Source organism: Sinocyclocheilus anshuiensis, unplaced genomic scaffold, assembly GCF_001515605.1.
Source record: "Sinocyclocheilus anshuiensis isolate Anshui unplaced genomic scaffold, SAMN03320099.WGS_v1.1 scaffold1581, whole genome shotgun sequence".
In the NCBI taxonomy this organism is placed as follows: Eukaryota; Metazoa; Chordata; class Actinopteri; order Cypriniformes; family Cyprinidae; genus Sinocyclocheilus; species Sinocyclocheilus anshuiensis.
In genome coordinates, this window is record NW_015540988.1 from 1212079 (window position 1) to 1227505 (window position 15427).

The 15427-nt window shown below is 38.8% G+C and overlaps 1 protein-coding gene across 1 annotated transcript in view; it reads left to right on the forward strand.

Annotated features, from left to right (window-relative positions):
• LOC107690203 (leucine-rich repeat-containing protein C10orf11 homolog) overlaps positions 1–9916 on the forward strand; it is a 106613-nt gene extending 96697 nt beyond the window's left edge. Inside the window, exon 5 of the mRNA XM_016488457.1 lies at positions 9758–9916. Coding sequence (XP_016343943.1) covers positions 9758–9787 — 30 coding nt within the window. The 3' untranslated portion in view covers positions 9788–9916. The remainder of the gene's footprint in view (positions 1–9757) is intronic.
• The last annotated feature ends 5511 nt before the right edge of the window (positions 9917–15427 follow it).

A 15427-nucleotide genomic window follows, 5' to 3' on the forward strand; every position in this document is an offset into this window, starting at 1 on the left:
AAATAAAGAAAAAATGTATGTTGTATATTATTTATTTATTTATTTATTAATTAAATTAATACTTGAATTTTTATATTTAAATGCCACATTTTAAGCTGCCTTCTTGCTGTGATATTAGGTACACTGATACATCGCAAGGTTTTTTATAAAAGTCCAAGGAATTTGAATAGCATAACATTGAACCTTTTTCACCTGATCCAAGAGTCTCAAATTATACCCAAAGTGTAAATAGCAGGACAGAAATTGCTCTTATCACATTCAAAGAGTTTTCACTTTATTGTCTCCCAAAGTGACGTTGCACTTGCTGAATGTGTTGAAATGTTTAGCGTCTTTGCAATTTAGCCCAAGGTGACATTTATTACAGCCTGTTGCAAATCTCTTTCTCTTCTGCATTGATTTTTTTTCCTCCCACCATGCACTGGTGGTCCTACAACTATATATTAATGTAAGTGGTTGAAAATGAGCTGTCTCGCTGTTGTTGTCTGGTGTCTCTGCATGGCTGATGTGTGCTGGAAGGGAGGGAGGTCGTTTTGCGAGCTGTAGTTATGAGGACAGCGTAATTGGGCCTGTGTTTTATTGGATTTCTAGAGTGGTGAAATGGAGTGATCTGACCAGCTTAGAGAGAGAGATAGAAAAAGGAGAGAGGGATAAACAACTACCTGCAGTAAACAAGGAAATCCAGAAAGGGTATTTAGGATGTTTTTTCTATCTCCTTTCTCAAAGCCACGGTTAAGAGAAGGAAAGTGAAAAGCCTTAAGCTGTACTTTTGGGAAATGTGATAATTTTTTCAGAGGACTCAGAGGTCATGGAATGTGATGGTGTGAAGCCACACCGATGACCAAAAAAAAAAGTTGTGGTTAAATTTTGGCTCCTTGAAGTACAGCAAACCCGTCATAACATTGTTAAATCATTCACTTTAACTAGCCATGTCTACAAAAACTGACACCTTTGGTCACCTATTTTAGAAGCTCTGTTGTACAATGCTCAGCAAAAATAATAAATATTAAGCAACTGAAGGACACTTTTTTAAATGAAAACATGAAGTAGCTGCTTCTCAGTGTAACGTTTGGTAGCCATGTGAGGATATAATGGCTCTGAAATGTCAGCTAGATTATGCTTGGATGAAGCATTTGACTTGATTTTCTCACCACGATACACAAATTCTCCCACATCCTTCTCCTGGATAATGAAAAACAGACGGCCCAACTGGAGGAGTTCGAGTCAGTGCTGAGTCCCATCAGTTCTAGTCACACAAACTCGGCTCTCCGTAATGTTGGCAGATCCAGGAAAGTTATGAGGTCGATCTCCTCTCTGCATTTTTCATATTAATCTGCCTCTCGTCAGAGTTCATATCAAGACAGTGAAATAAAAGAGCCAAACTAAGACAGACCACCTCAGTAAAGCTGCCTGAAAGCATGTGATTATTGTATTTTTTGGTTTGTATGCTCTGTAGAAAGCGAGATGGACACAGAATGCTTCTCTTTTTCTCTCTGTATCATCCCTCTTGCGGTGTGGTGCCATATTCATCTCTCTATGTGAGAATTATGACTTCCCTGAAGCATTTAAACATAATAAACAGCAGGCTGTAGAACTGAGCGCCAATGTTTATGGATAAATCTTTCCTCGAAGACACTTATAAAAATATCGTTGCAATGGGAAGTGCAATTTGGCCAAACAGATTGCTTGGAAACAGTCGTTACTGCCATTTTCTACAGACAACCTTAACTTTTTCGTGACTCTGAAACTAACTTGTGATGGGTGATTCAGTTTAGCTGATCCACAAAGATAACAGACAGATTTACTGCATACATTGTCATCAACACTGTGTTAAATTAAACCAGCCACAACTGTGCACGAACTTGCAGCTGTTTCTTTGTGCATTTAAGCAGGTTTGCAGCCTGTGTGTGCATGTTTGTTTTGTTGTTGGTATGTGTACAGATCCAATAAATCTGGAATTTTCTGATCCTAGGACACGCATACACATGACTACAATACATAGTATGTTTAATTACACTTTTGTCTTATGTATTTTTTATTTTTTTTATACCAATTCTCACTATTAACTAGCATGCATATTGCTAGCATATTGTCTGTTTATTAGTACTTATAAAGCATATATTAATATTCTGCATGACCATAATTTAGATCCCTTAATCCTACCCAATAGTAGTAGTAACAGTAGTAATACCATTAGTAATTTAGTTTTAATTAATAATTTAATTATTTGTACTTATTATTATTATTATTATATTTTATAATAATAGTAGTAGAAATAATACCATTAGTAATTTTGTTTTGATTAATAATTTAAATTTTTTAATATATGTATTAGTAATAGTAGTAGTAGTATTATTAATTAAATATTATAATAGTAGTAGTAGTAGTAATATCATTAGTCATTTTATTTATTATTATTTTTATTATTATTAACCCAAACTCCTCTGCAAGTAGAAGAGTAAAAAGAGGATCATTAACATAAACATGGCATCAAGTCACTGCAGTATTGATCAAAGTCACAGTCTCTGTCCATCACCATTTTTATGATCGCTGCGCTTCATGTGTGGGAAGAGCATAGCTATGAGAACACTGTCTCCCCCATGTGTCAGAAAACACGGTTTGGATTTCCCCTCATCTTTTCCTGAGGCACAAAGGCTGGTACGCATTTTTCCTTCTGGCCCGTGGTGTCCGGCAGTGAAGTGTTTGGACCGCAGAGGGACCGGCCGCTGAAAGTGCTCTGGCAGCTGGAATTTTTGGGAGGTCGCCGTGAGGGCACAGTCCGCAAAAAACAGCCGCAATTAGAGCCAGTGACTCATTGTGTCCACATAAATCACATGACATTGCACATCATAAACAGACTGTAAAGCTTTAAAGCACAGTTAATTGTTAGTAATAGCTGCACGATTGATTTATGGCCCCGTACAAAGCCGAGAGATAGGGGCGGATGACCTCAACGTCACGTCACTCTTATTACACGAATGATATATTGCATATTTTGGCCTGAAAACAAGCAGATGTTTTTGAGGAGTTTTGTTTGAACAGCCACAATGATGTTTCCCATTTGCATTGCTTAATGGAAATTGAGGGAGAACGGCCCATCTGTCCCTTGCGTTTGCTTAACTGCTATAAGATATGACTAAATGTAGTTGTAAAAATGACAGTATCAAGCTTAGATGTTGTGAAGGTTTTGTTCCTTGCGTTAAACAAAACCATAACAGAGCGAAACTGTGCTGTGTCATTGACATCAATACACAAAATCCTTAAACAGAGTATTCTGTTACAGAAATAACCATAGACATTATCCTTTAATGGATTTTAATTTGCATAAACCAGATACTGCTTAGTCATAATTAGTCTCATCTCATCTAATGTACTGTATATCACACAAAACTTGACAGTACTTATTTATCTTGCTAGCATTTATTTATTTTTTACATGCCAGTCTGTTATTGTAGTATAATCTATTTCAGGTAAACCAGCCCCAAATGGCACATTAAAACAAAGCAAACTGTGGTTGGTCACTTTGTGTCAATCAGACAGTTTCTTTCCATCTAAGTGGGCAGTTCTGGCCTGAATAAGTAGCAATGTTAAACTTTTTTCTGTTTAGTCAAGGCCTGGTCAAGTGAGAGTATTAATGAACTAAAGATGACTAGCTGGGATTTCTCTAGTTGATGGATGCCCTCCGTTCTTCTGCTGTTAGTGTGGAAGTGGACAGAGTGGTTCTGCTAGCGCTACTAAATGAGCAGTTTTTTTTAAGTCCCAACACTTATTCAATGATGTTTTTGCAATTACAGAGACACAGACAAGCATGTCCCACAGCGCCAGCACTCATAGTTTAATTACAGTTTAACTTTTCAGTTTTCCTCTGATGATTGTAAGATGTTGCCAGGCTAATTAAACACAGATGGCTTATTCTGAAAGACCTCAGCATGCGTGCGTGTTTCCGCTCAGGACTGCGCCAGTGTTAGAGTTTGAAGATAGAGCCAGATCATTAGGCATATTTAAAATAATCCTGCGTCTGATTATATCATGTAATACTAATTGTGTCATTGTGATTTATAAACACATGCAAATAAGCCAGTGCCGCTAATGTTGCAATTGTAACACTCAATTTGTGTTTCATTAGGGTGAGTAGATACCGATAGCACTTTATCTCTCAGTTGATTTGCCCTAAAGGCCCCTTGGTAAAATGTTATACCTCTGGAGAATGTATGTAACTTTGAATAAATGCAAAACAGTTGTGCAAATCGTGCGCAACGCCGACCTCATATGCCATCCGCCCGGAACTGCTTCCGTGTACTACAGTGAGCGCAAGCTAGATTAAATTGATTATTACGTTTTGAATATGGATATTTTTCTTTAAAAAAAAACGCATCGATTCGCTACAGGAGGCCTTTGTTCATCCCCCGGAGCCATGTGAGACACTTTTTATTATGAATGGATGCACTTTATTTCACTTCTTTTGGACTGAAGCACTGCAACACCCGCTGACTGCCATTAAACAGCTTGGAAGGTCAAAGACAATTGTTAATATAACTCGGATTGGATTCGTCTGAAAGAAGAAAGTCATATTCTCCTAGGATGCGTTGAGGGTGAGTACTTCATGGGCTAATTTTCATTTTTGGGTGAACTAACCCTTTAATGCACATTTTGAACGAATTGGGTGAATCATTAGGCGCGTTGGATTTGAAGCGGCGCTGCACAGACCAATCGTATGAAAGAAAGTATGAATACCGCGAGAGCGATTCAAAAGCATGCAGAATCTTCTGCTCTCTATAGCTCTTGCGGTACTTTGATGTCACACACCGACCGGTCTGATGGTGATGATCCACTTCAAGTCGAACAAGCCTAATGATTCAATGGACCATTCATAAAGAGAACCATCAAAAGCATCCCATTTTTTTCACAAATCGCACCCTGTATGTATAACCGATCGATTTGATGGTGATGATCCGCTTCAAGTCGAACAAGTCTAATGATTCAATTAACCATTCATAAAGAACCATTTACTTCACTCCTGAATTAATCAGTCATTTGAACGAATCAAATGAATGAATAAATGACTCGATTACTTAATAATTAAGACATTTACCACCACCTACTGGCAGTTTTAGTTTATTATTTAGAGTATCATTTCATTAAAGAAATAATTTAATATTTCCAAAGTAATAATAATAAAATTAATAAAATAAATTATTAAAGGTGTAGTGGACCCACCCAAAAATGACAATTGTGTCATCATTTACTCTAAAATGTAATAGAAATAGAAACAAAATATTTCTTGCTGAAGCTACTTTTTGTAATGTCTGTTTGATGCTTTGCACAACAAAGACTTTAAATTATCTTTTGGGAGTAATTTCTCAGCCAAATTTGATGTGCGATTAATTTGCGATTAATTAGATTAATTAATTGCCACATCATGTAATTAATTAGATTAAAAATTGTAATCGCGTACCAGCCCTTATATATATATATATATATATATATATATGTATGTATGTGTGTGTGTGTGTGTGTGTGTGTATATATATATATATATATATATATATGTATGTGTGTGTGTGTGCATGTGTATATATGTATACACACACACAAACAAACACACAATATATAATCCTAAACAAGTTATTACAAAATGATTTTAAAATTTTATGATTATGAAATCATACCAAATAACATTATCATTGGGTTTTCAACAAACTTCAACACTCAAGTGCTCATTAAAGCAAAATACAGTAAATTCTGAAATTCAAATGTTTCCCTTCAAGTAAGGTATTATTTTAAGGTATTTTATGTAGTAGTTATGTTTAGGCATTAGGTTAGGGATCTAGAATATGGTCATGCAGAATAAGGCATATATGCATTAAGTACTAATAAACAGGCAGTATGCTAGTAATTTGCATGTTAGTAAGTAACTTGTTAATAGTGAATAGTGTTCCCTAATCTAAAGTGTTACCGCTTTTTCTTTCCACAAACCTTTTCTTAAACATCTTCATATTCACATATAGCAGTGCACTGCATGTTAAAGAGCAGCACTAATTGTATGCGGTGCTTGGCGGCAGTGAAAGTGGCCGTGACAGAGATTGAGTGTTTTTCTGTCCCAGGGGGCTCGGAGCTTTTCTCACCCTATGTCAGTGGCTCCCTGTTGGGGCCCTGAATCTCAGACCTGCAGGAGAGCTGGAACCAAAGAGGCAGCAGGAACTCTTATTACAGGGGCCGGTCGAACCCAAACAAGCCTCCGTGACCGATTCCCACTCAGCTCTTTTCTAAGCCTGCCGCTACTAAAAACAACTAGCCATGATCGCATTACACCTCCCCTTCTCTTATTTACTTTAATGAGTTGAGAAGGTTTTTACATGTGTGTGTGTATATATACTGCATGTTTGGAGTTTTTAAGAGAATCAGAAGCGCGAACAAGAACTAGGTGTGTAAATTTCACACGTCGTGTATGGAGGAGTAATTGAAAAGCTCTTTGTAGCAGCACTTTGACTTGCCTGACAAAAGGGGCTGAAGTTATGGGAACTCTTCGCTCAGAGCAATACTTGTTGACTTGCAGAATTCGAGAAGGATGCCAAAAGGAAAGTTGCCCTATTCAAGTTTTTGCTTACACAAGGCCTCTTTGAGGTTTTTAAAGCTTGTCAGACACGTCAGGCCCGGTAAGAAACAGTATATTGTTTCCAGCACTTTGGATTCCTTTCCTTCTGACATCTGCCAGTCTGTAAAGATGATAAATTCTTGCCTCATTAGCCAGCGGTGTGGGATTACAGCCTGACAACACATTAATCACTTGCCTCTGTGGCAGGCCCCACTCGCAATAGGCATTGTTAACAAAACTTTTCTAATATGTCACTCTCCTCTCTGACAGGCCGTAATCAATCATCCTGATTGACAGAGCTGATAGATTACACTATTTATGCTCTGTGTAATGAAAGATAGCGTTTCCACCTACTGTCATTCCTGAGATAATGATAGCCCACCTCTGTAAAGGAACATACACACAGAGTGCACAGAAGAAAGGCACGAGAAGAAAAGGCGAAGCAGACAAACGCTGGCATGCATTGTGAACTTTAAGCAGACAATGTTCTACTCCTCGGTGGGTGTCTCTTTTTGTTGAGCAGCATTGTTTGGTAATACGGGCTCGCTTTAAGGAAGGCTTCGACAGCGCCGCCACCATTGTGCGCGTGTTCTGGCAGGGAAAAGTTGACTTTGTCTACCTGAGGATTCTGTTTCCGTGGCCTCATTGTGGAGGCGAAGCTTTTGTAGGCTTTTTGTTTTCCAGTCGGGAGGGAACGCGAACGACAGCGACGAATCTGTGGGCCGAAACGCAATGATCGCGTGATTTATAGCGCACCTCGTATGTAAATTTTTCAAATATTGGCAAAATTACCAGTAATTTGCACTTTCTCATTTTCCGTTCGGCATCGTTCGCCCGTGTCTAATATCGTCTAATAGCAGCTAATACGCGTTCTGGGCTTTGTTTATAATCTGGTTTACTTCATTGCTTGTGCATTTGCACTGAATCTCCACGTATTCTTGCTGAAGGGGCTGCTGTGAGGAGTGCCATTTCAAAAAGAGGAAGCGAATGAAAAAGAGGAATAGTCCATCATGCACCTGACAGCTAGCGAATTTGGTGCTTTTCTTGTGAGACAGTGAGCTGTCAGGAAATTAGTTAACTGGAGCATATTGTGGAGAGGCAGGTAATTTAGCCTCATTGATGGCATCACATAATGGCTCACAGGAGTCAGCTCCCTGACCTGCCAGTTCTTTGTGTATAATGCAGAATTTAGTGGCATGCTCAATGCATTCTGTCAGCTGCACGATTGGATTCTCAGCCCACTGTATCTCAGCCTGCAACATATTGGTCAATTATTTCTGAAGCTGTCAATGCTAGGAGGCACTGTTATTTAGTGTGTGTTAACTTTGCATCATTAAGACGCTGTGCGACAGCGAGAGACACTCCCGAGCGTAATTTATTTTGATACGGCCGCCGATAACCTTCATATTGTTTGACCTCCTCTTATGTTAAGGAGGAAGGAGGAAATTCGACAGCCAGCGACAGCGTCGCGTGTGGATTCTTTTAATCTAGCGCTTAAGTTCAATACTCTCAACGTCGGTGCCTATTTGTTGTTTTGTTTTTGTTTTTTTATCGTTAGCCATCAGACAGCTTGCATTTCCCCATCTCCGGTTAGCCCACTTGTCATCCCAGCATTGTTATATCCAGATATAGCAGTGCTTTATGAAATCCCAACAAGAATATAGCTGCTCAGAATGCCATAAAATAATCAATCACTCTCAGCGCTGCGTATGTATGCTGCCACCCTGCCTATGACGTAATTGCATTAGTCAATTAATATTATCTATTTACGAGGCAAGCCATCACATAAACCGGATTACTGCTTTGACAATGTTGACTTTTATTTTAGATGAGTTTAATGGCTACTAACAAGCCCAGCAGTAAATAAACAGCCTGTGTGGGTGGTGAAGAACCAGAGTACAAGAAGCCTCAGGCTACTGAAACCAAATGAGTGTGTGAATGGTAAATGTGTCCATAAAAGCAGTAATTTAGGCAGTTGGATATAGAAGATTAATGAGAAATCTGAGTCAACGAAGCAGCTTCGAGAGCCGTGCCGATAGACAAGGCCTACAGGACCATCGATTTGGTCCTTTTTCTCTTTGCCAGGCGGATGGGAATATAATTCATGTCGTCAGGGGTCAGGCAGTGTAAACCTGTGCTAATAGGTAGATCTGCACACAAAAGCATGGGGTGGAGTGAGATTTCAGATCTGCTCTGTTTGAGAACAAACAGCCAAGGCCTGTGTGAGATTAACTAGACAAGTGCACTGCATTAACGTTCTCTGTTCTCATCGGCACTGGGTCAGAGCTGACAAGTCATTAACATACAGATGCAAGACTGCAGTGCTGATTGGATAATGGAAGTTTGTGTGTGTTGTAGTCATCCGTTATGTACATAAGCCTATCCTAAAAATTATTGAGCTGCCTTACCATGTACTGCCTACATAGGCAGCTGCATTCTAATTTAAAATGAACCTCATAAAAGAGTTTTAAAACTCTTTACATAGGCAAATTCATCTGTGTTGATGAAATAGCACCCCGTTAGACCACAAAAGTCCAAATTTAAAGAGCCCATGACAAAAATTGTGGATATCAATAACCATCATTAAGCTTGTGTACTCCTGACAAAAATAGCTTTTATAAGATAACTTGCACTCAGGGGCATATCCCATTTTGCCCAATGAAATGCCCTCTAGAATGAATATGCATATGTTGTTTTCATCTAATCACCTTCCAAACAAAACATGAACAAAACATATAGGAGTCATAAACTTTTGTTGGTTTAGAGCTTTATCTGTCTGTCTGTCTGTCTGTCTGTCTGTCTGTCTGTCTATCTATCTATCTATCTATCTAATTATATCATGATTGCAGTGCTCTATTAACCTTTTAAAAACACACATAATTGTCCTGTTTATAATATAAATAGGCCTACTAAAATGAAAAAAAGACAACTGCATGTCATTTTTATGCATTTTTTAAGGTGCACCAGAGACTCGACTGTTGATTTCAGTAGAATTTAGCATTAGCATGTTGCTAAGCTAACAACTCTATAATAAGCATTGCAGTCTAAAAGAAACATAGCAAATACAAATACAGTATTTGTGAGTATGGACACTATCTCAGGTGTGTATATTTGGGACTGTTAGGGTTAATAGAGTTCATTATTCACTGTGCATTCTTAATTCAGCAGCCCTCCACAATGTTGAATGGCCTGTGAGAGGGAGGCCCATTCTCCTCATTCACACTGTGAAAGGAGAGAGTCTCTGAGCCATCAGAGCACAGGCCTCCTGCAAACCCTGTGTGCCTCTGGGGTCACCTGCAGGTCAGCGGGGTCAAGTGATACTCACACCACATTCATCCCTTACTTAGAAGAGACAGAGAAAGAGATTGAGGGAAGAGAAAGACCCCTTTTAAATCCTCAAACTATTAAAATAGGCTGTGTAACTCATCAAATAGTTCAGCTTAAGGAGTCAAATGAGTAATTTTGTCTTATTTTCCAGTAAAAGAAATATTGATACTGTCTAAGTTGAATATACAGTATATATGCATAAACTGCATTATTTTATTTTGTTTTTTTGGGTATATATTATTTGTTTGTTTTTGTTTGTTAGCTTTGGATCAGTAAGGAACTGCAGAGCACCCTAGCCACCACATAACAACAGAACAACCATCCAGAACATTCTAGCAAAGACTATAGAGTACCCAAGACGTGTCACTCTTATAGTTTTGAATGGGGAAAAATGCAACACTCAATATGGCCGCTCTATCAAACGAAGCCTCACCTTCTGAGCAAAAGAGCCAATCCCTACTCCGTAAAGTCAGCGCATCACTGCAGCTGCCGTTAGAAGTCCCGGTTGCTATAGAAACAGTGTTCCGAAACGTGCGCCTAGGACTGCGCATGCTGGTATAGCCTGAAAAATACGCTTTTTATAACGCTATTTGAGCAAAATAAACATTTATGATACAGTTGTTGTCAGATTTCATTGGTGATTTCAAATATGAAATTTAATCGTAAGCTTTGTGAACAGTTTTGGAGAATTTGATGTTTCCCCATTCAAAGAGATAGGAGCTGCACTTGCATGCCCAACAAAGTCCTTTTAAGACAAGTCATGTCACTCGGCGGCCATCTTTGAAATGCCTCTCGGGCATGCAAGTGCAACTCCTATCTCTTTGAATGGGGCAACATCAAATTCTCCAAAACTGTTCACTAAGCTTACGATTTAATTTCATATTTGAAATCACCAATGAAATCTGACAACAACTGTCATAACTGTTTATTTTGCTCAAATAGCGTTATAAAAAGCGTATTTTTCAGGCTAAGATCAGCCAGTACGCATGCGCAGTCCTAAGAGCACGTCTCAGAAAGCTGACTGTTTCTATAACAACTGGGACTTCCAACGGCATCTGCAGTGACGCGCTGACTTTACCAATTAGCGATTGGCTCTTTCATTCAGAAGGCGGGGTTTCCTGCGATTGAGTGGCCATATTGAGCGTTGCATTTTTTTTCCCATTCTACGAGTGACACATCTTGGGTATTCTATAGTCTTTGATGCCCGAGAGGCGTTTCAAAGATGGCCGCCCAGTGAGATGACATGCCTTAAAGGGACTTTGATTCTAGCAACCACACAGAAACCAGTACCCTGGCAACCACCTAAAACACACTAGCAACCACATAGCAACACAATCAACCACACAGAACCCTTTAGCAACTGTTTAGCAGTGGCTTAGCAACCACCCAGAACACCCTAGCATTGTGGCAATGAGTTTTCTTGAAAAGTGGAAAAAAATTAATGAATGGCAAATTTATGCATCTTATTTTTAAGCTTGACTGGCGTTTTGAAAGTTTTAGTAATTTCTTGGATTTCCTCATGTTGATGGAGTAATAAATTAGCCCGTTGACGTTTGTAACCAGAGAGGACGATTTACCCAGTGAAATGTCGGACTGGCTCCATCTTGTTTTTTAATTAACGTTATATTGCACAGGTGTTGAGGACAGTTGTGACTTCTGACATTAGTGTCTGGCTATTAATACCCAGCATGTGACCTTCGGGAAGCTGACATTCACTGTGGAGCTGACAGATTCATGGCTCTGTTGCCCTGAATAAGGTTGTCACATATTTTTAAGTGCTTGAAACAGGTCCAGGGTGCAATAAACCTCAGACATTTTAATTCAGGCTGAACTGTAAGTCAGAATTTGCCATATAAACGTTGGCCCTTGAAAAATACAGACAAGGCTAATAGCTGGGATTAAAGCATTACTTGGACTTATTCAAGCATGATAACATCCCCTAGCAGCCATCAAGTTTCACCCTGTGTAAACCATAAATTCCAAATGATGTGAAGTCATGAGGTGAAATCACAGTAGTAACTCCGTTGCGACCGAAACTCAGCGCTTCAGCTTCTGTGCATGTCAGGCGCGGAGCTCACGTTGTGTCTCGCAACTCGGTCCGTGAGAAGGATGTGTCTGGTTATTGTGTTTGATCAGCACGCTCTGGACTGCGAGTTGCATTGAGGGACTGCGAAAGGAGGGTAGGGTTACGGCACCGCCGCTGCTCTATTGACAGTGAAGGGTGGATATGAGCCAGTCTGCCCTCTCTGCAGGTGTTACAGAGGTACGGATTCCTTTCCAGCCTCCGTTCGCCTCTGCCAGACGGGCCAGCGCCTGCCAAACAAATGCTGAGATGCAAGCTGACAACAATAAGCTATTCTTGAGGCTTTCTTCCTCTCCTAGTGCATACAAGTCACAAATGTAACCCTGCGCTCCGACACAGGATAAAATAATATCTCTGAATCACCTGATATTGGCAGCGGGAACAGTAGCCTGCCGGTGGCACAATAGCCGCTGCCTGGTCGTTTGCTTGCCAGCTGGAAGCAACAGTCGACGGGCTTGTTTAAGGTAATGTGATAAGCGGGCTGCTCCTACTTTCATCACACCTTTTCCAAAAGCACAAGGGATCTGGCCCTTTTCTCAGCTGTAAAGCAAGATGCAGCCGTTAAATCAGATAGGTTTACCGTATCCTGTCATAACTCATCAGACTTCCAGACAGCTCCGTAGACATCGAAACGGTGACACGTCCCTAAAAAACACTTCATGTTTTTCTAATTTTTTTCCCAGCTGTAGTTAGTTTCAAGTCACTCAAATAAACCTTCCTTGATACACATCTTGGAAATGCTTCTAAAAGGTTGCATGTGCTATCACAGGGAAAAAAGAGAGAGAAAGAAAATAATGCCACGGACTAGATGTAGACATTTTCTCTGATCAGAAAAAAAGAAGCTTCTGACGACTTTCATCAGTTTGCAGTGCTGTTTTTGGGGTAATCCTGGATGTCATTCATGTCAGGACGGGCTGACACCTGTCTGGTGTGTGGGGCTGGTCTGAGCTCTCTGTGTGTCTGTCAGGCGCTTGAGAGACTTTGTTTCCAGGCCGCTTTTGGGCCAGATGCCTTGCTGGCGCTCCAGGCCATGACCAGACTTTGAGCTCATCATGCCAGACATGACAGGCCTCCTTCTCTTTGGTGTTGAGAGTGAGTACGCTCTGTAGCCAGTGGGGGAACCGTTTCAAAATGGTGGCTGACTTTTTTTCATCCAGCTTCTCTTGAACTGCACATCACAGGGAAGATCAATATTGTCTGTGCTAATATGCGCAGGGTGATTCTCTGGTAAGTTTGGCGAGAACTTGTAAACATCCACCTTCACTGTATACTACATCGCTTCTAGTTACGTGTAGGATGGGAAACTGCGCAGAAGGCAAATTAAGGATCTAACTGCTTTTTAATATTTAGCATTTACCATTCATTTTACTTGTTATTAAATGTATTTCCAAGTTCCTGTGTTTAAAAAAATAAATAAATAAATGTGGGTCTCGATTTTATCAATCTGGAATTGGTTGGATCATGAGAAATGAATGTGATTTTGATTGTTCTATATTTCTTATTATTACCAGTAGCAAGTTGTTTGTTTTTGATTAAAGATCACGAAGATACTTTTTTTTCTTGAGACTACTACTACTTGATGAACCATTTACAAAGCAGAAGTGTGAACAGAAAAGTACGCAGTCAATTTTGATTTTGAGTAAAATACTATAAATAGTATTGCGTACAGTTGGGATGAAACTGATCATTTCTTTCTGATTGTAGATCTGATTGAATAGAAAAAAATTTAATAAATCAATAAAATAATAATAAAAGTGAAATGCATGCATGGATGAATTGTTCACAATAAGATCAATAACATTTAGAAAACCGATATGGTGAAATTTGAATTCATGCTGACTTTAAAAGTAATTTTAATGAATAATTTAGGTTTGTTACACATAAAATATGCACTAACAGGTCTGTTTGCACAGTTTATGTCAGAAAGCATCTTGACCTTTCCATTCCGTCTTTGTTTATTCCATTCATCCATCTAGTTTTTATTTACTAACCTGTGCCGTCTTTGATTAGTCATATAATCTGTTGAACACGGAGGGATATCTATGTCATGACATAGGCTGGCAAGCTTGCCATCGGTATCACGTTTTGAAGGCATCTGCTTGCCTGTCTTGTGAAAGGAGATATAGTGATGGTTTCATATTCTAACTCAAGATTAATGTGGTTTTTTTACAGCCTGCTGGGAGCTGCAATTGTACATGTCACTATAACATAATATCTGGGCTCTAAAGACATGACTATTGACTATTCATGCCTTTTCAACTCACAATTGAACATTACAATGCATACTACTCGTCTCAGAGCTCACTCATCACTCATTATGATGTCAAATCATCATAATGCACGATTCCATGGAAGTTCATGCCCAGTAGAGCTTGCTGTTAATCAACTTCCTTGTTTTTTTCCTATTAGATCTGAAGGAGTTTGACAAGTGGTGGCTTCTGTTTTAAGTCACTACCTATGATACACAGTTCAGAACCCATTTTACTTCTGTAATATCATATTTCTAAGTGAAACAAATTAGTTTAAGATTTTTGTAACGGGGAATATTGTAGAAAGAAATCCAACCTTTGTCTCATGACTGTAACCCATCCATTTTCCCAGTCCAGTATTTTCCATATTTCAATAAGGCCAGGTTTGACTGCTCACTGACCTGACAAATCTTGCCTCTTTGAACACTCTTGTTTATCTTCAAATAAACAAATCTTTAACTGAATAATAGGCTTAGACCTGCTTACATGAAATCTCTCACTCAGATCAAATGCTCTGCGTTATTTTTCTTTGAGTTAATGTTGGAAAAATGGTGGCCATCGCTGGCCGGTACAAATATTTTCAGTTAGATAATCCAGTAATGTTTCGCTTTGCACTTTGTACAAACACACAGCTCTGTTTGAGGCCAGCTGCACATGACCAGAACACTTTGTGGGAGCAGAGTTTGATTAAACAGAGCGGGTAACAGCCATGAGCTCATGACGTGTGGTTTACATCATTTATTTACACATTCCTTCATAGTGGCTCTTTGCTCTTTCATAGTTGTCAATTTTATTCACATTAACAGATGAAAACTCATTTATTTAGCAATAAGGCACTTTCACTTTGGGACATATGTCTTAATAGATTTATTTTATTCTGCTTTCTAGCAAATAACTTTATATAAACTTAATAAATATGTGCATGCACACTTATAATGTTTAAAAGTTTGGGGTCATTACTTTTTTTTCTTAAGAAAATAAAACTTTTTCAGCAATGATATTAAATTTATCAAAAGTAAAAGTAAAGGCATTTATAATATTACCAATAAAATAAAATAAAAAACATGCTGTTCATTGAATTTTCTATTCATAAAAGAATCCTCAAAAAGAAATATGTACATTTTCACACACATGCATGCATATATATATATATATATATATATATATATATATATA